Source organism: Leptosomus discolor, chromosome 3 (assembly GCF_034619465.1).
Source record: "Leptosomus discolor isolate bLepDis1 chromosome 3, bLepDis1.hap2, whole genome shotgun sequence".
Lineage (NCBI taxonomy): Eukaryota > Metazoa > Chordata > Aves > Leptosomiformes > Leptosomidae > Leptosomus > Leptosomus discolor.
This window is the reverse complement of record NC_141393.1, coordinates 1,410,869-1,432,735: the sequence shown is the minus strand read 5'-3', so window position 1 is coordinate 1,432,735 and position 21,867 is coordinate 1,410,869. Positions and strand designations below refer to the sequence as shown.

Sequence of the window (21,867 nt, the reverse complement as noted above, 5' to 3'; positions counted from 1 at the left end):
TCTACCCTAAATGCCGTCCTGCCACTTCCTGCCGCCAGCGCTCCCCCCACACACACACCGGTTCCCGCCGCCCAGGCGGGCAGCAACGTCGCGCTCCCGCCCCACCAATCCGGGCCCAGAGGCCGCGATCAAATCTCCTAACCGCGATGGCGGGCTTCGGCACCCCGCGCGCGGGGCTTGGCGCCGCCGCCTGAGGGGAGCGGCCGCCGTGAGGGGCCGGGGGTCGCCACGGCCGCCGTGAGGGGCTGGCGAGCGACGCGGCGAGATGATCGTGACGCCCGCCCGAAGCCTCGCCGGTGCTCCGGCCCGCCGCCGGGGACAGCTGCCGTTCCGGTCGGTCCCCCTCAGCAGCATCCCCGCGGATACGCTGACCCCGCTGAAGGAGCTCCTGAAGAGGCAGGACACCCTCTACGTCGCTCCGGGGCAGCTGGCGGGCCGCGGGGTGAGCAGCAGCCCCGGAGGGCCGGCGGCTGCGGTGAGGGATGGCGGCGAGAAGGTGCTGGGTGTCGGCGAGGTGCGGGCCGGGCCCGGCCGCGGCCCCCAGCAGCCGCTGAAGCGACAGGCGTGGGAGCCTCCCGCCCACGAGTCCCCGGCCAAAATCTTCCAGCGGATGAAGGCCAGGGCCCTGCGGCAGAAGCAGGACGCCAGGCTGCCCGCGGGGAAGGCGCCGCCGGCGACCTGCGACTCCGACCAGATCCTGACCCCCCCGCTGAATGCCAGGGAGCGGAGGCATCCGAGACCTGCCGCGGCGGAAGGTCGGCAGAGACCCGCCGAGGGGCCCGGTGGCCGTATCCAGCCCGAACAAGGTGCGTGCGATTGCCTCTCCGAGAAAGCTGTCTCGTGGTTAACCTTTAGCTCGGTGCGACTTCTGCGTTTCGCTTACGACTCTTCCAGGGTCTGGCAAAAGCAGCCAGGGTGCGTTGGTAGGTGTAAAAACTATTCGTACTGGTTTTCCCCAAGATGTTTTGAATTTTTTTTTAAAAAAAAAAGTTTGGATGGTGTTTTTGTTTAATGCTGAAGTGTAGCTGTACCGTAGTTGATTATCTGTTCTTCGCCTCAGAGGAATCCCTCCCGTGGTATTTTCTCCTTTTCTTGCTCAGTCTGCCTTTAACTGCTCCCTCTGCTCTCTTTGTGAATGGGATTGACTCACTGCAACATCTTGAAAAACAAAGAATTACACTTTATAAGTTTAAAAACCCTAACAAACCAATTACTTTAACCACTCTGCACAGCCAATATAAAAGGAGAAGCATTCAGGGAAGAATTGTTTGGGTTTTGAAATCGTTCTGGGGCGCTTCCCTAGGCACTCCCCTCTGATGGCTGTTCCAGGGCATCTCCTGGTTCTGACTCGCTGGCTGTTGTGGGAACGTGCAAGCGCTGTGCCCCTCCTGTAAGGGTGCTGTAGCCACTGCAGAACCACCTGCCTTCTGGTTCGTGTGTATCTGCAAAGGTGACAGGGACATTTCAGAGAGGAAGGTGTCCTGCAGTGGTGCCCTCATTCTCATGCTGTGATCGCCCAGAGTGGGAGACCCACTGAAATACTGGCTGCTTTGTCAGAAGGGTTGTGCTTCATCACTACGTGTATTCCCGTTGGAAGTACAGTACTTAGGAATCTCCTGTACTAACCTTTTACCCAGTTTTAGGTGGGGGTGAAGACCTACCCGGATCATTTTAAGCCATAATTGCAGAAAACGAGGCAAAGTGCTCAGCCTGCCTTACCAGGCCAGTAGCATGGGCAGCTGTATGCTGTTTCCACTGGGGAGATATCGAGTCGTCCTCAAAAGAACTTGCAGTTATGGGGGTGGCAGTGCCCTCACTCTGTGGTTAGATATGAAAAAGTCTTCCTAAATCTCCTCGCTGTAGCATTAGTTGTTCTGTTGGATACAGTAAAATGGGATTAAACCATTATGGTGACTGGAAAAAGGGAAACATCGCACCCAATTTTAAAGAGGGTAGAAAGGAGGGCCCTGGGAACTGCCAACCTGTGCCTGGAGGATCTGTTCCATGATCTTCCCTAGAAGCTATAACAAGGCACATAGAGGACAGGGAGGTGACTCGAGACAGCCAGCATGGCTTCACCAAGGGCAAGTCCCACCTTACCAACCTGGTGGCCTTCTATGATGGAAGAGCCACGGGTGTCGTCGATCTGGACTTCTGTAAGGCCTTTGACACGGTCCCCCTAACATCCTCCTCTTGAAATTGGGGAGATACAGATTGGATGGGTGGGCTGTTCGGTGCATGAGGAGTTGGCTGGATGGTCACATCCAGAGGGTGGTGGTCAATGGACCAGAAAGCCCATCACCTCCTGGGCTGCATCAGGAGCAGTGTGGCAGCAGGTCAAGGGAGGGGATTCTACCCCTCTGCTCCGCTCTACTGAGAGCCCCCCTGCAGGGCTGCCTCCAGCTCTGGGGGCACCAGCACAAGACAGACACGGACCTGCTCGAGCGGGTCCAGAGGAGATGCTCAGGGGCTGGAGCAGCTCCCCTGTGAGGACAGGCTGAGAGAGTTGGGGTTGTGCAGCCTGGAGAAAAGAAGGCTCTGGGGAGACCTTACAGCAGCCTCCAGTGCTGAAAGGGGCTGCAGGAGAGGTGGGGAGGGACTCTGGATCAGGGGTGTGGTGATAGGACAAGGGGTAACGGTTTCAAACTGAAAGAGGGGAGATTCAGACTAGATATAAGGAAGGAAGAAATAGTTTATGATGGGGGTGGTGAAGCGCTGGCAGAGGCTGCCCAGAGAGGTGGTCGATGCCCCATCCCTGGGAACACTCCAGGTCAGGCTGGACGGGGCTCTGAGCAGCCTGATCCAGCTAAAGCTGTCCCTGCTCACTGCCTGTGGAGGTCCCTGCCTGCCCAAACCATTCAGTGATGCTGTGATTTTTATAAAAAGCGAAAGCTCCTAAAGTTTTCTTCTCCTTTAACAACAGATTTCCGCAGGGTATGTTTTTGCCCTTGCATTATCACATCACAAATTGATAATGGCTTTGATCAAATATCCAAAGGGGTCGGTACCGGTGCTACTTGGTAGCCCTGAGTGCTGTGAAACACATCCCTCTGGTAGGCACCTCCGGGCCCCTCTGGATTCCCGTGGACCGGGTTACATCCAGGCACATGTGCACACGCCTGAGGGTGCTTCTCATGTGCAGCTGAGGCGAGGGAACAGCAGACCCCCGATGAAGAGGGAAAGCTCGCATCGCCCTCCCATCTTGGGAGAGAAAAGAGAGCACATGGTTGCACGGTGGAGTTTAGTATCTTATGGAGTATGTACTTTGCTTCCCAGGCTCACAACATGAAAATGTTTTTCTTCCCCAAATTCAAAGATTTTTTTGTATTATTATTTTCCAGACTTAGTTTGCACTTGGGTTCCTGAGAACCGAACCACGAAAGCCCTGGCTGTAGACCCTCTGGTGTTGGAATCCCCTCAGAGGTTCTTCTTGCGTGTAAAGCAGCAACGGCAGCAGCAGGAGCAACAGCAGAAGCAGGAGCAGGAGCAGCGGCAGAAGCGGCAGCAGCAGGAGCAGCGGCAGCAGGAGCAGTGGCGGCGGCAGCAGCAGCAGCGAGCAGGTACTTGGTGTTGCTCTTCAAACCATTTCAAAACATCCTTGACCTCAGGGTTTCTCACCTTCGGCAGAGCATCGCTCTTTGTAGCCTGCGCGCAGCGGAAGACGGAGGAAGGAACCTGCAAATTTGCCTTTTCGCACCCGGGGATGGCAGTAGGCTTGGTGTAACGATGGGCTGGGGCTGGGGGCTTCCCACCGTGAGGTTGGCCATCGTTAGTCCGTTTGAGTGCACCGTCATGGACACGGAAAGCCCTCTGCCTTCGGGCCCTTGATGCAGTTCAGAGCTCTTGAGAGACTGGGCCTAACACTTTGCCATTTGAATGTGAAATGTGGAAAAATCCTAAACCTCTTACCTGCTGGCTCTGGTTTCCCCCTCATACCTTTAATACCTTTTAATTCCCTGAGGAATTCTCCTGTATTGTTTTTTTTCCTTATTGTTGCAACCCTGTCTATGCTTCTGTCTTGTAACACGGGTTTGAAAATGCAGATGAAGAAATGGCACGTGCCAAAGTCTTATTAGTGTTCAACTTCACAACTGAACTTAATTTACCTGAAAACTCCAACCCCGATGCTGTAGCTCTCAGTGTAGCAGCAGCATGACTACAGGTCCAGATCTTGAAGTCTGGAAAGATGGAAATATTTGAGATTGTGGAGTTTGGGGGGTTTTTTGGATTTTTTTGCTCTGCAAGGAGGATTCATTGAAGAAAAGATAGGAAGAATGGTGAAGATAGGCTATTAACAGCTGTGGTGTGCATTAGCTTGGTGTTGGGGTGAGTGGGGTACCTGGAGGTCTCTGACAGCCGGGGTGCTGCTCCGGCGGTGAGGAAAAGCTGGTGCGAACAGCTTCCCCAAGCGGCCGGCTGTCGGCGTTAGCCATCCCGACAGGCAGTGCTTTCCCAGTGTGGTAGTGCTGATCAGTGCAGCCTCCTCGTATTAGAAATGGGGTAACTTCATCAATGTGGGGGTTTTATTAGTTCTCAAGTATCACTAATTTCTTTCTTACTCCTTTTTTTTTTTGTTTCTTTTTAATGGGCAGATCCAACACCTTCAAACCCAGTCCAGAAGGTTCCTCCTTCCACGGCTACAGAAAAGCCATTAGTCAAAACTGCTTTTGCTAGGCAGCTCAGGAATGATCCTACAGAGTGTGTGGCTGCTGCTAAGAACGATCGGGATAATTTCATTGTGGAGTTGATGGATGCTGATGATGAACTGTCTCACAATACAGTGACTGTGAATGTAAGATCCACCTCTTTTAACGGTGAGGGTCAGTTAGAGGAAAGGTGGGGAGACAGAGGAGCGGAACACAGTGAACTTCATGAAGACACAAGAGAGACGCAGCCAAGTAATAAGCAAGATGCTCATGGAGTAGAAAAGATACCGGACCCGAACTCTCACAAACCACAGTGCTTGTGCGATATTATGCTCTTTTCGCCCAGAGCCCACGTTCCAAGGAAGCAAAAGCCGAAAGAAGGCCCTAAGGTCCCTTTGGATAAACCTCACACCGATCACGTTGCTGGCAAGGCAGACAAGGAGGTGGGAGAACTTAATCCGTGTGGGCAACAGGTACGTTCCCGTGGGCTGCTTGGGGCTCCGAGCTGCGACTGAGTTGGGTTTTCCTTGCCAAAAGTAACGGGCACTCAGAAGCGAATGTCGTTTATTAGCGCTCACGAGTAAGTGCTTTCCCATCACAGGGGTTTCTTTATTCCCGTACTCCAAGACGAGAGTGTTCAGGGGGGTGTTGGTTTGGGGTTTTTCTGGGTACAAGAAGGCCTTCTGGTTTAGTATTCACACACCCCGCTGCGGGCTGAAAGAGTTCTGCGGCCGTCTGCCTCACCTCTCCCGTGCGTGCGGGTGTGCTGGCCGTGAAACAGCCAGCCCAGCTCTTGGCGGCCTGCGCAGAGGCGGGGAGGAGGGATCTTTCCCAGCTGTAGGCCAGGGCGGCTCTGAAGTTAACCGACCGTGCAGCTGCTGGTGAGGTGCGAGTCCTGGCTTTCCTACAGAGTGTCCAAACTTCTGTCGAATTCAGCGGGACCAGGGTCTTTCCCTGGGCGTCCAGTCTGCAGAGCTTGTTCTCAACTCCACCCGCGCTGGGCGGTATTTACAGCTGGCGGAGCACATCTCGGGGAACGTGGCGTGTTTTGGAGCGTGCCGTGTTCCCTGGTGGTTACCCCAGGCAGCCGGTGACAGCGTGCCGTCCCAGGGCGGGAGCTCCCTTGGTCCCCAGAGGAGTCTCTCCAGGTTGAGCGAGTTAATTGGTCCATTCTCCCTCACTGTTGTCAAGCATGTTTTCCTCTATTAAAAAAAAAGTCCCCTTTGTGATGAGCTTTGATTTAGATAAGGAATATTAGATAAAATTTAGATATCCATTATTGCTAACGATTTGTGCCTGAGCAGAAGATGCTGCCGGGGACGTTGTTACGGATCTGAGCACCTGGTGGGTGCAGGCTCTGTGTGTCGGGTGCCTTTCCTCAGCCGGCGTTAAATCGTCGCGAGATCTTTGGTGAGGTCGGGGCTGATGGTCTCATTGCGAACATCATTAAAGAGAAGATCAGGAGTTGGTAACTGGAGTTGTGAGGAGAAACCGCGATCGTTTGGGATCTTAAAACCCCTTTTTCCGAGAAGCTTTCTTTAAAACACAGTTGTGTTTCAGACCCGGCTTTCCGCACTGCAAGGCCAGCGCAGCTGCTTGCGGGCTGTTTACTGCAAAGGGAAGGTGCTGCCGCCGTGCGGGTGTCAGTGCTTTGTGATCTCAGATGCAGCCATTTCATACTGCCTAAATTTTAGTGATAATGCAGCTAACAATTTTTTTTTTTTTTCCCCTGGATAACTTTTTTTCTGAACAGTAACAGGAGAGATGACAGCGTCAGAGGTATGGCGTGGTGTTGGTGGGTTTTGTGAGGAGCTGTTTTGATTTCCTGGAGGTCTTGGCCAATGACTTTGTCTTCTGAAAGTCAGCGTTAAGTTACTCAAACGTTTCTATAACTTAAATTCCTGTCCTCACTTGAGCGTTAGACTCCAGCTTGATTACTCTTCAACGTTTGTGTCTGCAATGGTCATTGGCAGTTTTTCTGATCTGGAGGATGGTGCCTAAATATCTTCTCGAGTGATACAGGAGTTAATTTCTATTTTGCTAATACCTTGGTGATGTTGCTTAGTCTGATTTGAAAAATACTTCTTTTTTTTTTTGCTAACAGAGTAACGTCTGCCTAACCAGCTGGAGAATTAAAGTGATGGACGGTAACACTGCGATATATGTTGAAGGAAAGCGGAAGTAAGCAAAAGTTTTCTGATGTAAATGCAACGTAAAACGTGTTGGTGGGCTTTCAGCGCCTGAGCTAGAAAGGCTGAACCCTCTCCGCCTGGCTGAACAGCTGTAGCTTTGGGACCGGCCTTCCGGGAGGGTCCCAGTAACGGCTGGGAGCAGCTCCACGCGCTTCTGCCGCTTTCCTCCCCAGCCACAGGGCGTGCGGCCCTTGGCTCAATCCTGCCCCTTCCTGCCAGTGCTTACAGCTCTCGCTGTCTCTTTTAAACGTCGTTCTCTCTCTTCTGACGGAGAGCGCTGAGCCCGTTGGCTGCGGAGCCTGCGGCGTGGCAGAGCTGGGGCAGGGGGAAGGAACCACAGGGGTCCTTGGCTTGGGTGGCCGTGGGAGCTGGACCTTCATGGAGCTTCCTCTTAGCCTTTGGCAAACACAGAGAGATGTTGTAGCTGGAAGTTCTTTACCAGGGAAGGGGTGAGTTCCTCCATATGTGGAGGAGGTAGAGTGCCCACGTACGGGAAACTGCTGGCTAAATAATTACTTCAAAGTCCCGTCCCGAGTCGATCAAAGAGCCTAAGAGGAATAGACACATGGGTTTGTCCAGGAGATCCCCCAAAGTGGTGCTGACTGGGGGCCTGCTGAGCTTCTGCTTCATTTCACGAAAGTTCTCTTTTGTGGCTGTTTGAAGTCAAACTCGGTGCAGGCTGCTGTCAGCTGTATGCTCCTGCCGCATCATCTGTGACGGCGCTGTTACCCCTACAGCTCTCTGGTGAGCCGTGGCAGCAGCTGACCCACCTGCAAACGGACTCTGTGGGGTTTTGGGTTACGGTTTTGGTCAGGGTGTACCCAAATAGCTGTAAGATCAGGAAAATCGGTGTCAAGCCAAGGGAGGGATATAGCTTGCCATAAAGCTGTCTGGAGACATGGTGAGAATATACCCTTGGGAAAGCGCGTGCTGCTCGTCCTGTGGTTGGTGACCACCGGGCGCAGCTGCTTGTTCCTGAAAACTCAGACCCTGCCCAGCAGCAGCGGCGCTGGGAAGGCAGAAACTCGCTGTGTTTGCCGGGCGGTCCCAGGAGGCTGCGCATTCTCTGCTGGGATTTGTAGTAGGAACTGGCGTTTCTGTCATGGCTGTGTGGGAACAACTGATCCTCCCACTTTGCCCCCTTCACTACTAGCAACACTTCACTTCTCATTTGTGTGGGTGGGTGTCTGATACGTGTCTCCTCACACACAACACGTTGGGTTTGCTTCACGGACCCGCTGGATTGCTTCTGGCAATGCTTTGTAACCGGTTATGCAGTTGGATGTTTTCCCTGTGGTCTGGGGTTTTGGTCCTTAACACTGTTCTGTCCTTTGGTCTTTGGGTGACTGTTGTGAAATTATATTTAAAAACCAAGCAAACAAAGAAACAAACAAAACCCCCCAACACTGTAGATTTTCTACTTTAACGTTTGGGTCTGGTTTTTATTTCTTACGGAGGGGACCCTTAATAATTTCTTAAGAGCTCCAATTTTTGCACATATTAGGACTCCTTCCTCAGTTGCTCTTGTCTTTCAATAGGAAGGTCAGAAATAAATATAATAATCCTGGGGAAAATTTACATTTGACCGTACAATGGCACTTGTAACCCACATAATGGTATCACTGCAGGACCGAGCCGGCTGGAGTCCTTTAGCCCGTGGTGCTTCTGCAGCCCAATGTCAAGCTAATGTGCTGTGACCGACGTCTGCAGTGGTGCCATGTTCACTGTGTCCCTGTGCAAGTATTAGTCAAGGCCAGAACTGTTTCTCTTCGAAGCCCAGAAAAGAAAACCTGGCACGTGCTGCCAGTGTCCATATCGCTCATAAAACCTGTAACACGGCCAGTCTCTTACGGAATATCAATATTCTAGTTTTAATTTCCTTCTTCTGTGAAAACAGCGCTTAACTTCTGTTCTTCGCGTTACCTGTCTTTCCTTAGAGATCTGAAAGATCTGCACTGGCACAGCAACGCGGTGGTGGAACGCATAGCGCGCAACCAAGTTAAAACATCATCTGGCAGCGTCTACTTGCTCCAGGGAAATATAGATTCAGCTTCGATGAGAAAAGAAGGTAAGGAGGTGGTTCTTAGCGCAACGCTGTGCACTGAGAAGGGCGTTAGTCTGCGATGGCGCGTACGGCTGACGCGAACGGTTCGCCTTGTCCTGCTCGCTGGCTCGGCGGGTATTCAGCACCTGCTGGAAAGCGACTCCGGCCGCGGGTTTCTGAGCGCTGTCTGACGCTAACTGTAGCTGGCCCTTTGGGCTGCTCAGTGAGAGAGGGCTTTCTCGGCATGAATCAGCTGGCTAATGGGTACTTTCTTCTGCAGAAACTGGTTTTTTTGCTAAGGTTGCCTCTATCTAGTCTTGGTCAACGATTTGGCATGTAGCTAGTGCTAAGACACTCAAGTAGGGGTTGTCTGTACGCTACTGACGTTACTCTGGTGTCCTCGTTTTAGCTTTGACTTACTGTTCAGTAATTAACGACCAGCTCTGCGATGCCACGTGGAATTTCTGTTTGGAGACAGGTAGTGCTGGTGTTGGTGCTTTGTAACTTAGAAAACTGATCTGTCTTTAGGGTCAAAGCAGCATGTTGTACCAAATCCAGCGAAACCTCCTGCTTCAGATGGCTTTGAAGCGTGTGGGATTGTAAAGGAAATTGAATTTACACGCAGAGTTAGGCTAGGCTTTGTCCTGGTTTTCTTGCTCCACGTGCATCCTCCATCACGGTCACTAGGACACGAGCTGCCGTGTGGGTGCTGGCCGGGCAGCGCCGGGAACGTACGGACCATCCGTGGCGTGGCTGGAGCGAGCGCTTGCCCGCATCAGCCAGGCCTCGGGCGTGTGGCGGCCACCCGCTTTCTGAAGGAGCAGGGGGGCACTCTTCGCTCCGGCGGGCCCGGCCCGAGGCACCGAAGATGGGCTCTCGGCGGGCCCTGCGGCACTCCGCAGAGAAGCCGTGTGCCAGGCGGGCTTCCCGGGGACGGGAGTGCTGTGATTAATGACCCCGCGGCTGACTTTTCTATGGCGTGGGCTGTTCACTTAACCTGGGGAAACCTGTCTGTAGCGTTGAAAGATGTGGTGAGCCGCTGGGGTACTGCCAGAACCCTGATGGTACTGGGTATTTTTTCTACCCTTTCTGATTAAAGCATCGCTCGGCTATTGTTAAGGCTACTTCTGTTTCAAACAGGATTTCCCTACCGTTTCATCAAAAGATTCATGTACGGGTTTTCCAAGAAGTGGAAGGAGTATGTCGAGGAGTTTCTTGCGGAAAGAAGAAGGTAATTTCTTGGGAAATTCCGTTTCATGGTTCTTTTAAGTATTTATTGAGATTCTGCTTTTTAAGAATACTGTGTTAGAGGAGTATAGAAGTTTGTGGGTGTGTGCATGAAGACTGCATGCCAGGCGAGTACCGCTCGCCGCTTTGGAAGCACACCCTGTCACCTTTCTTCATCGTACTGGTTTGGATCGGCTCCGCTTGCTTACGTAGCCTGAGAGCAAGGAGAGGCAAAGGGCCCCACTGGTTTAGTGCCTGGCACGGTGTCCGTGCGGGCCCAGCTGCCGGGACTGTGCCGGGATGAGGAGGTGGCTTTGAGTTTACGTGAGTTAACATGTTGGTAAACTGCTCCGGGCGTTTATTGTTTCTTTTCTTAAACTCCAAATCATTAGGAAAGAACAAAACCAAAACACTAGCGAGGGTGAAGATGAAGAGAGTGACGCAGCGGTGGGTGCAAACGTGTTGAAAAAAGCAGAAGATTCAGCAAGAGGTGTAAAGAAACCCGAAACCAGAACCACTACCTCTGCTTCAGAACCAAAGAACAATGAAAACGCTTGTGGGTATTTAATAATCCTTTTCTTCAGAAAAAAAGTTGTTTTTTTTCTGAGAGCTGTTTTCCCCAGCAAAAGATACCTCCCTCTGTCTGTTCTGTACCTTGTTAATTAGGCTGCGTGGAGGAGGTAACAAACTACTCAGTGTTCCCTGAGGCTGCCGTGGCCAAGAGCACCAGCTTGTTTCCCCGTGTCGGGTGTGCTGAGGCACCACGGCTGCGAGCGGTCAGGGCCTGGCCTGAGGGTGCCCCGGGAGAGAGCAGAGTCCCTTTTGGTCTGCGGGAGCTGGAGGCAGGGACTCCAGGGCTGTTTACTCTGACAGCAGACTGGACTGAATCTCTTCTCCAGTATGCTCCTTCTGCATAGCGCGCTCTTCTCAGGCCTTCTGGGGCGCCCGGGGGTGCAGCACCCCCACCAAGGCTCCAGCCTGGGGACTCCTCCCCTGCAGTGCCCTCCACCTTTTTTCAGCCAGCTTAGTTCAAACTCACATCAGGTCCCTGAGCAGGTTTGGTTTATGGCACGTTAAGGTTTTTTGCCACAGCTGAGGCGTAGTGGTGACAACTGGGGAGGGACGGGATTGGCTGGGGCCAAGTTCATTACGTCGGCTTTGTTTCCAAAGGAAGTGGTGGTAAAGCCCCAACCTAACGCTCCGCCTGGCTTGTCTTTGCCCGGTAACGCAGTGCTGGCTCCGTCCAGGACACCGCAGCTTTCGGGTTTACCTTTGACTTCTTTTCAGTGCCTTGTCATGGCTCCAGCAGGGCTTTGGCCAACCCTCCTCGTACTGTTGGTTAATACTGTGGCAGGTTTCCGTGCTCACGCTGTAAAAGCTGGTTTGTTTTCCCTGGCGTTAGCCAGGATTTGTTCAGCCTGACAACCTCTTTTTGTCATTCTGCTTCCCTGTATGACTTTTACAGTATTTGTAATCTTCTAAACAAAGTAAAACTAAAAAGCTCACGACAGTAGCTTTTACACCTCGTGAATCACACGGAGGTGTGCTTGCACCTAACCCCAACGCTTTGCAGAGAACAGCATCCCGTTGTGGTAAGTTTTATATTTTCTGTGTAGCCCCTGCAAATGAGCTGGTTTAAACACCAGGTCGCTCCTGTCCGTGTGAAGGCTGCAAAGGTTGAATTTTCAATCCAACATCTGGGACAAAAGTGTATTTCTTGTGTTTTCTCTTAGATACAACACCAAAACACAGTTCCACAGCGAATGACTCGGACAGAGTTTACACTCGTAGTGGCCGTCTGGTTAAACCGCCGTTAAGTTTCTGGTGTGGGCAGCGGGAGTTTGTGGATCAGAATCTGAACGTTACTATCCAGGAAGGTGGAATCGATTACCTGAGCATGGTAAGAGCCTTTTGCACGTGGTCACTCACGTGTGTCTTAAATGTAGTGAATAAACCTGGCGAGGTGCCTAGCAGAGAGTCCAGCTCTGGGAAGTACCTGAAGAGGCAGGAAATCTTGAAAACGTTATAAAGCCATTTTAAAACAAACAAAACCATAGCTGTAATCTCCACATCATCAGCTAAGTGTCATTGTCTGTAAAATGGGGACAGAGGGGAATTACTTCTGGGAAAGTTGGGTTGTTGGGGTTGTTGAAAGATCCCAAATGAGTCTGTGGTGTTCCCAGTTCTCCCCTTCCTGTGCAGGGTCTCATGTCCGTTGAGAGCAGGTTGTTTCCTCGTCTCCCGGACCCTGACCTGCCCAGGTCGCCCCGGTTTGGGTTGAGCTGCGCTGTTGTTGCGTATTGTGACACTCTAAGCATCTCTGATAACGTTCCGATGACAGGTGGAGGCAGACAGCATTCGTTGTGGCAGCCATGAGGGGTTTTTCCCATCTCTCTAAAATCGGTCGGCCTGACGGGCGGGGGGGGTGTGACACTGGTCATCAGCTGCAGCAGGGAGGACCTTGTCCGATTCACCACCAGCTCGAGCGGTTCTAGGGCTTGGGATCTGAAGCTGCGGGTGAAATATTCCCTCTGAGGGGAGCCTGGCTGCGTTGCTTTGGTTGCGTGCGCTCGTGCAAACACCCGTGTTCAGCAGGTGGTGCTGAGGAGGTACCGGTCCGTGTCGGTGGCTTTTAACTCTGCTGAACCTGTAAACGTTTGGCTTTTTCAGAGCTGGCGTGGGTAGGCTTGCTGTGTAATCTCTGGCAGAAGTTTAGATTAAATTGTTTTATTTTGAAGATGTTTAGTAGTGAAAAACCCCCAAAACAGACCAGTTCCATCTCTAAGAAGAAAACAAAGGAAGTAACGAAGACAACAGAAGAAACAACAAAAAGTCACAGTAAAGGTAAAACAATTTTTTTTTTTTCCTTTTTTTTAACGTTAGAATCAGTGGGATTACGGGTTGGTACCAGAGCAGTGCACTCACGTCCTGGTAATGCAAAGAGATATTATTTAAATTTTTAATGGTCAATCGCTGCTTCGGTGAAGAATTTTCCAAGTAGCATGAACGCCTGGTTTTACCGCTCCCGGCATAACTGTGTTGGTGAATCAGTTCTGTATCTGCCCGAGGGGAACACGCAGATTTCCTTTCGGAAATCGAAATGAAAGGGTGACTTTTTTTTTTTTTACATTTGGATCTCTCTGCACAGCTGTTCCTTGGGACTGGGGAGAGCCTGAAGAGAAGCGGAGTTCACCAGTCCAGCGGAGCGGTGGTCTGGCTTTGCTTTTTATGCTGGATGACTTAAAATAAATAAAATGCCTGTGCAGGGAAAAAGAAGTGTATGAACAGAGCTTTAAAACCTTTATTTTTACTAACATTTGGGAAATAATAGAGCCCTGGAAACAGGATGAAGCAGAAGGCGTGCCGCCTGTCTCCTCCTGGCCCCGCAGCCTGTGCGGCAGACGGGGGTTCACGGACCTGAAGGAGCGCGGGACGGGCCGCGTCCGTCCTCACTTCTCTGCCAGCACAGTCGTGCCTGACATTGCGGTGTGAGATATGACACTGACATCCTCTCTTCCAGGGAAAAACACCAACAAAGGAGGAGCTTCCAAACAAGAAACCCAGTCTGCTGGGAGGAAGGAGGCCAGGCACTTCGTTTCCGATGACGAAGGTTATCATGCGATCAATGGGACAGAAACTAAAGCACGGCTGTTGGTTAGGCTGAATCGCTTAAGTACTGAAGTGCTCAACAAAAATAACCGTGACAGCAGAAGCCCAAGAATGACAAAGAAAAAGAGAGGAACAGAGAATGGAGAAGTGCCGGTGTGGCAGCAGGCTGACAAGTACTCTTCAAGGTCAGCTAAACTTCGGGACAAGTGTTTAACGGAAGAATCATCAAGCAAAGATGAGGAAGAGGAATCCAGTGAAGATACCCCACTCTCTATCAAAAGGAAAAATAAACCTTTATTGAAACAAGAGACTCAAAACTCTAAATCTTCCGCTAACTGTAAAAGTTCACAGGAGGATGCAAACGAGGTGTCGTCTCAACAAAGGGCAGTAAAACGCTCCACTGCCTCCCATAATGTGCCGCTGAGGCAAAGTGGGCCCAAATCCGATGATGGTTCTGATCTACTTGAAGGAAAAACGCCCTCTAGCGAGTCCAGTACTTCCCCTCTGCCTGCTAAAGCAACAAGGACAAGGAGCAGAATCAGCCCTCCGAGGTATTTGCTCGACTCTGACACTGAGCCCAAAACCACTGAAGAGGAAATTCACGTAAAAGAGAAGAATTCAAAAGTATCCGATAAAAACCCACATCGTAAAGTTTCTAATACTGCCAAGTCTTCAGCAGACAAATCAAGAGAACGGGAGAGGGGAAAGGTGCCGAAATCTCTGGAACTGTTTCCAAGGGCAACTGATGTTTGGTCTGAAAAGGAATTGCAGATGCTCCACAGGCAAGTGGTGGCCCTGTCTTCACAGGGCAAAGTTTCCCTCAGACAGCAGCAGGTGTAATAGACTGAAGGGTTTGGATGGTCTGGATTTGGATTTTTCAGATTAAGTCTCTTTCACGTTATTTTAAAGGTTTCCATTACGTTTTCATTCCCTCTTAAAAAAGGAAGTTTGATAACAAATTAAAAAACGGTGAAATAAAAGAGACAACTGAGCATTGTCTAAAATAAGCGTAGTTGCCTATAGCAGCCTGGGCCACTGTCACCGGCGTAAAGCGAGAGGAACGCAGATCTCACAGGAGGGAAACCTTTGTGACTCTGCTCCTCTAGCTGGTTTCCAAAAGCACGTACTTGATCTCGTTAAAAGCGATAAACGTTCCTGAGTAAAGAGCAGCAGGTAAATGATGTGGTCAAAGTATTCGTATTTATGATTCTGACAGTAAGTCAGAGGCAGCACGTTCTCTCCCCTAATGGAATAAAATGTGAGACGTGACGTGTTCGTGTATCTAAGTTATGTAAAGCGGAGATTAATTGCAAGAACGTGTAATTAATGCATCATCCAGTCGCTTAAACTGCTGGGCAGTACTTAATACGCACGGCAAGTCATCAAAAGGCCAGGTTTGGTTTGGTTTTAGATCAGACACCTGAAAAGGCGTGAGCTCCCGACTCGGGGGTGGGGGGCTGCTGCAGATAGGAAGAACTGTACCTTGCAGCAGAGCCGTTAGCTTCAACTGTTCAGGTAAATTTGCCCGTTTGAAGCGTCTGGACGAGAAGCCAGAGACAAGGTTCTCTGCAGCCGACGCGCAGGGTCCTTCCGAGGCCGGGCGGCAGGTCTCCGGGTGCTTCACGCGGCCGTGCTGCACGGATTCTTCGGCCTGACGGAGGTTGTGGCGTTGCTCTCTTGGCAGGGCCGTGGCTTCATTCCCAAAGCACAGGAACGGGTTCTGGGTGGAGGTAGCCATGGCGGTGGGCTCTCGCTCTGCTGAAGAATGCCATCAGAAGTACATCGAGGAGCAGCAGGCCAAAGGTTCCAAAGCGCGCGCCAAGAAGGCCACCACCGCTTCAGGAAAGGCAGAACAGAAAGGTACTGACATCTTGGCTCTGGGTATTCTGTTGACTTCAAATAATTTTAAATTCCTGTTTGTTATGTAATGAGAGGTACAGAGATGAGCGCCCGTCAGGGTCCAACAGTGAAGAAGGCTGTCTTCCGCAGGGTGGAGGTTTGTGGCGGAGCTGGGAGGACATCATAAATGACTGAAGTAACGAGAAGAGAAGGGATGTTTTTAGAGCACTCTAGTTGTTGGCACGATGGGAAGACTTAAACTAGCCTTGCCACCCAGGGGAAAAGAGCTGTTTACATCTCAAGGGGCTCTCGCAGGCCTAGTAGGTAACAAGCGACTCGTAGAGCTGTCTGTCCCCAGAGGACGTGGGCTGCTCGGAGGCACCGAGGGCAAGGCGGAGCGAGGGCAGCGACGTTGCGTTCTCTGGTGCCTGGTGCTGTTCTCTCTCCCGTCCTGGTCAGTAATTCATGTTTACGGGGAGCGAGTCCGCCCCAAAGTGAGAGGCAGGAGAAGCTCAGTCCTGCTGTTTGGCACAGAGGAGGTGACAGGACGCAGGGGGAGCTCGGGGAAGGAAAGCCGCTCGGCAGCAGCTCCTCTGGCTGACAGGGATGCCGCCCTTCCGCCCCCGGAAGGTGGAGCTTTGTGTCCCACGCCCGCGGGCAGAGACGACTGCGGCGATGGTCTCGGTGGTTAAAGCCGTGCGGCAGTCTGCATCGACCGAAAGTGTTAAGGTCGTTTTTTCCAGCCCAGTGAGGTGACCGGGGTTACTCACAGGTCCAGGACTTCACACAGGAACTCTTGTCTGCAAGTCTGGAGCCTCCGTGGTGTAGAACAGAGCAGCTGATCTCGTGGGCTTCCCTGCCCTCGAAGTCAGTGAGCTGCGGTGATGTGCAGGCTGAGGGCTGGAGGGCTGGATGAGGCACTTGGGTTCCACTTGAATGTTTTCTTCGAGATGTTTGTTGCAGTTACCGCGTTTGTGCGAGAAGCTGCTGGGCACCGGTTTGGTAAGGAGCTGTGACAGTGGCGGTGGTGTTCTCGGGCATTTTGGAGCATAGAGAGAAACCATCTTGTTTGGACTGTTCCTGTGGTATCAAAAGGCCCTGCACTTCTGTGATTACGGAAGCTTTTTTTGTGCTAGCGAGTGTTCGTGAAGGGTCAGTCTGCCACGGTGGTTTGAAGGTTTTTTTGCTTTGAGGAAAGCCAAGTTTGGGACCTCTCGGGCTTTAGAACGACTGCAGCAAAGCCAAGGACCAAGTGCAGCCCTGCCCAGTGCTAAACAAAGGTCTTTCTGGGCGGTCAGGAGCTTTGACTGGCTTTCTCTCGGAAGGCGAGCGCATCCTGTTGGCGATGAACCTTCACATAGACACAGAAATACTTTGTTCTTCTGAAAATCTGTGAACTGCAGATTCATTTTCTTCTTTGCTTCACTGGCTGCGTAAGCAGCTGGTTTAGTTTTTGTCCGAAGATGAGGATGCTGGGAGATGTTCTTCTAAACTTGCTCAGAGAGTGCCCTGTAACGGAAAGCAGAGGGTAGGAACACACGCACCAGCGAGGTGACAAAGTCCTCTCTCTCCATCAAGAAGGTTTAACGGCCCATCCTTTAGGTGCGGTGGTTGCGTTAAGGTGTGCGAAGGGCACAACTGTATGTGCCGAAGCCTCCGCTGAGCCTTCCGCACGCCCCGTGTCGGGGGTGCTCAGCTGGTCTCTGCAGCAGAGCCCTTACCTGAGCACTTTATGCCTCGATGTGCCTGATAGATCTTGGTGTCTTCTCCCTCTGAAACGCGGGTGTGTGGATAATTTGTTAAAACCGTAATCAAGCAGCTGGGTGTGGCACTTGGAATGGCTGCGCGAGGCTCTAGAGCAAGCGTCTGAGTACAATGAGTAGAGAAAGTCTTTTTTGAAAGCAGAAATTGGGTGAGAACTCGCAGGATCACCAAGCAGCTAGAAGCCATTTCCACAAAGGGAGAGACTGGACTCTCTCTCACCAAGCGTTGCCCGTGGTTAGCCGGTTTCAAACCCTGCTACGTCACTGATGTCTTAGACCGATTAATGTTTTGATTCACGTAGATAAGAAAGAGCCGGTTACGATAACTGCCAAAGTGGGAACCTTCAAAAGAAAGCAGCAGATGAGAGATTTCCTGGAGCGTTTGCCGAAGGACAACCACGATGATATTTTTACTGCGACGCCTTTTCAGAACAGAGTAGTGAAGGTAAATCTGGGAAAGCAGCGTGCGTGTGCCTGTGCTGTCCTGCCTGGTGGTTCGAGGGCGCGTTACGAGGCTGCTGCTTCGGAGCCACTGATAAAACCTCGGGCTTTGGGGGAAGAGGCTTATTCCCTTGATCCGTTACTGCAGTACGGGGGTGGCCGCAGTGAGAACGAGGCTGCTGCAGCCCAGCGCTGCCGCTGAGCGGGGGCATAAACCCCGGCTGGGCCGGGGTGTCCTGCCTGCCCCGGCGCGGGGGGAACGCGGGAGGCTGCGGGGCGTTGGTCGTGCAGCGACACTGCTGCCCTGGGGCCAACCCATGGATCCTCCTGCTCTGGAACCAGGGGCCCTCTAAAGTCGTCCTGATATTTAAAAGGATTTTCCTTCTTTCCTCTCGGCCCATCGCGAGTTTAAAACCCCTCGCCTCCCGCTGCTGGCAGGGGGTGTCTCTTTGGGAGAACTCCTGCCCTCTCGCCCTGGCCCTTGCCCGTCGCTCACTTACTCTCTCCTGGTTGTTGCCTGTTCGGGCTGAGGAGCTGCCCCAGTTCTTGGGTAGGCTCCTTTTCGGCAGCCAAAGCGGGAGGAGCGCCCTCCCCTCCCGCTCCACGGGCAGCCCCAAGCACAGCCCCCAGCTGGGGGCGTTACCGGGTCCCTGCGATAAACCTCTGCTCACCGCGGTGAAGCGCGGCTACACGCCCTGGGTGGTAAAGGCTTGTCACTTGTAAAGAGAAAGCCACTCCTTTACCAACAGAATGATTCGTTGGGGTTTTTTTCCCCTGAAAAACTACTTCATGGTGCATCTTTTTGCCGTTACCTGACCAAGCTAGCTCTGCCTCTTAAAACAAGCGCCTTGGTTCCAGCCAGGACCCCAAACCCCACCCGTACGTCTCGGCACATTGTTCTTCTGTGGGTGCTCTTTGGGGCACCGGTGCGTCTCCCCCTCTGGCACGCGCCCCGGAGCAGCGCAGCGCCGTGGCTGGTCGGAAGGTCAGGACCTCGGCAGCAGTAACGCCGTTGCTGGCGGTAGGCTGCGGTGTGCCGCGGGGAGATCCCCCTGGCCGGTGCTGGCGGATGGGCTGTGAAAGAACCCGTGCATCCGCAGCCGAGACACCCTGGTTTCGCAGTGGGGGTCTCCAGGAAATGCCTCTTTTGGCAGAAGATGACTTCAGCCAGTGGTTCAAAAGGATTCCCTTTTTTTTTTTCCCCCCCCCCCCAAATTCCTTTTGCCCAGCTCATGCGTGAGAGAGAAGGCACCCTCCATCTGTCACGTGTGGCGAGAGGTGCGCCTCCAGAGAGAGACTCGGTGTGTTTAGGAGCCAGGTGCGGATTCCCTCCCCTTCCATGAACCAGCCCAGCCCCTCCTTGAACCCACCAAGACTCTTCACACAGCCTTCTCTTGGGGACGGGACAGCCAACAACTGTCCCCACCGCCAGTTATAGCTCCCCCTGCCAGGCCCTGCTGTGCTTTTGGTCACCTTTGTCGCTCCTCTCGGAACCTTCCCAGCTCTCCTCTCCCTTCAAAGTGGGAGGACCAAAAGTTTGCTTGAGTAATCCCGAAATCCTCCTCCTGAGCAGTAATGGTCACCTTTGAGCTTGTACTTTGAACCAGAATTTATTTTTTGAATGTGTAGTAGCAGCCAAAACAGACCAGCAGAATGGTGGGTGTCCAGGGGAGGAGTGTTAAGAGCAAGACTGAGGCGCCATTTGGCTGCTGTGTCGGGTCCCTCCGTACCTGCGTGCCGCGCACATCGCTGGCCTCTGCGGCTCCAGAGGGACGTAGTGGAGACAGAAATGCAGCTGAGGTGAGGCAGGGGATGGAGCAGCTGCCCATTGAGGGGAGCAGGGAGAGTCTGGGACTCCCCCGCTTGGGGCAGAGGGAACCACCAAAGTTCACAGCCTCGCGAAGAGGCTGCGTCCCGTGGCCACCCTCAGTCAGAGCCGCGAGAAGCCTTTTCAGCAGCCGTGGGTTAAAGAGGGCAGGTCACTGATTGCTCTGATGTGGCTTTGTAGTTGCCAAGGTTCCGGGGAAGCCAAGATGACGACGACGACGACTTTGCGCTTACGGACGAGTCGCTCACACCTTCCTCAGTCACGGCGAAAACCCCTCAGTGTGAGCATATCAGCCCCGGTATGCTGGTGCCCATCAACAGGTAGGATCTCGTACTGCTGTCCCCCCGCTAACCTTCCCCTTTCTCGTTTCCCCAACGGTGCTTTTTATCTTCTGAGAATGTTCCCTCTGGGTACCTGGACACCAGGTCACTTCCAGGCTTCGGGCGTGCACGGGGAACCCCGCAGCCCTCGAGGGCTCTGTTGAGAGGAAGCTCTTCCCTTTGACAGCACGTGCCGCTGGAGCTGCTCGGGCGTGGGCAGCGAGGACAGTGCCTGTCGTGGGTCCTTTTACTCTCAGAGAAGGTCTTGACTTGGGCTTCGGCCTCAGCAGAGGTTTCCCTGTACACTGCGACCTTAACCCATTAACCCAATTGCCTCAGGCTTTCCCGAAACCGGGATTGGCTCCACCCTGGCACAGCGTAAGGGGCGTTTTGTCTCACGGGAGAGAGGGACTTCGGCCGGAAGGAGGAGGAACCTTCGGCTGACGCTTGCGTGAAGAGTTCTAGCACGTGATCCGCTGGTGTCGTGCTCCCAGGGCTGCTGTCACATTTACTTGCCCAACGACTGGTTTTGATGGCCATGCCGATTTTCCTTCTGAAGGGGCGCTGGACGGCGTAACGCCTTCCCCCGCGCCCAGCAGGTCCCGCGGGCGGCACACGGGTGACACTGACGTGCTCCATTGCCTCTGCAGGACTGATTACGACCGGCACGTGTTCAGAATGCAGAAGCGCAGGCAGGGCGGCAGAGGCACCTGGGACAACGTCAAGAAGTCGTCGGTAATGCTGGGTTCCTTGAACGTGGCCTAGTCCCGCCATAACGGGGCAAAGCTTTGCTGAGCAGCGGGCGGAGGAACCCCGGGATCGCAGACTAGGGGGTGTGTTCGAGGCAGAAAACGGGAACGCTCCCCTGCTTCTGGGGTTTGTATCGGCTTCTCTTGGAGAAAAGTTCTTTTTGTTAGAAAAGAGCTATTTATTGTCAGGATGAAAGACGTTGTTTTCAGGATTTGCCACTGCTTTTGAGTTCCGTGGTCTCCAGGCAGACAGAGTTCCTGCTGTGTTCTTCTGATCAGCGGGAAAGGAAAGGGTGCCCCTCGCTCGTGTCGGACAGTCCTTGAATTTGTCTGCCTTCCTGCAGGATCCTGGGGTTTGTCACTCTTTCGGCTTTTCCATGAAAAGCCGAGATCCCCGGAGCAGTGAGGGCACTGGGGGTAGCCGCACAATTTAGTTAGTGACAAGGTAGCGTGGCGCTGGGGCAGCTCCCTCCCCGTGCGAGCCTGCTCTGTGCCAGCTCCCCCCGGCTGGTCCGAGGTGCCGCAGCAGCAGCGGGCTGAGCAGAGCCCTTGTGTCCTTTCTCCCAGGCTGGAGGCATGCTCGGGACGCCCACCTCACGCAGAACCAAGTTCGGCTTCAATAACCGTAAGTTCTCTTCGCTTCTCCTCCTTCCTTTCAGGCTCTTCGCTTCCTCACCCTTCACCACTGGCTCCGGGGGTGGCCACAGGCCGGCGCCGAGTGATTTCTCCGCAGCCTGGTTCTCATGAGCACCTTTGCTTTTCGGACCTTTGGAAACGGCTTGCGCAGCGGGGGCGCGCAGACGCGCTCTCCCGCACACCAATAACCCCCGTGTTCTCGTTGCAGGAGCGCAGCAGGGCGCTGTGGCGGGGCAGCTCTTCGTGGTTGAAGCCGCCACCTCGTCGGACGAAGAAAACGACGATTCCTACTTTTCTTTTTAACGACCGTTGTGGATTTTACGAGTTCAACGCTTGGCGCCCCTCGCACGGAGCGCAGGGGTTTGGCCGCCCCTCCCATGGCGTTCGGCGCTCGGTTTGGCAACGCGGGCCCGCAGGGGTTTCGCTCTCCCTCGCTGCCCACCCCGTGCTGTCAGTCAGTCTCCGTGGGTCCAGCGTGACACCTTCCTGCCCAAGCGCCTCTGTCCCATTGCTCCGTTTCTCCCAGGGAGGGAGAGTCGCACACGGACACCCATTACTGGCAAGTTTTGATTT

At 53.1% G+C, this 21,867-nt stretch overlaps 1 protein-coding gene across 1 annotated transcript; it reads left to right on the top strand.

Moving 5' to 3' along the window:
- The first annotated feature begins 265 nt into the window (after window positions 1-265).
- On the top strand, window positions 266-21,597 carry MIS18BP1 (MIS18 binding protein 1). The gene is made up of 17 exons (XM_086462614.1): window positions 266-806; window positions 3,342-3,462; window positions 4,591-5,089; window positions 6,751-6,827; window positions 8,776-8,906; window positions 10,023-10,113; window positions 10,502-10,665; window positions 11,843-12,009; window positions 12,848-12,953; window positions 13,630-14,500; window positions 15,403-15,578; window positions 17,623-17,765; window positions 19,770-19,909; window positions 20,560-20,637; window positions 20,809-20,812; window positions 21,226-21,283; window positions 21,503-21,597. The coding sequence occupies exons 1-17, from the start codon at window positions 266-268 to the stop codon at window positions 21,595-21,597; spliced, it is 3,462 nt and encodes a 1,153-aa protein (XP_086318740.1).
- Window positions 21,598-21,867: the final 270 nt, after the last annotated feature.

What these genes read in the sequence shown, in the direction of transcription:
- MIS18BP1 (XM_086462614.1), top strand. Translation starts at nt 266, where the DNA reads ATGATCGTGACGCCCGCCCGAAGCCTCGCCGGTGCTCCGGCCCGCCGC. An exon ending in GAATCGATTACCTGAGCATG is followed by an intron (nt 12,010 to 12,847) that starts GTAAGAGCCTTT and finishes TTTATTTTGAAG; the next exon opens with ATGTTTAGTAGTGAAAAACC. An exon ending in TTCAGAACAGAGTAGTGAAG is followed by an intron (nt 17,766 to 19,769) that starts GTAAATCTGGGA and finishes GTGGCTTTGTAG; the next exon opens with TTGCCAAGGTTCCGGGGAAG.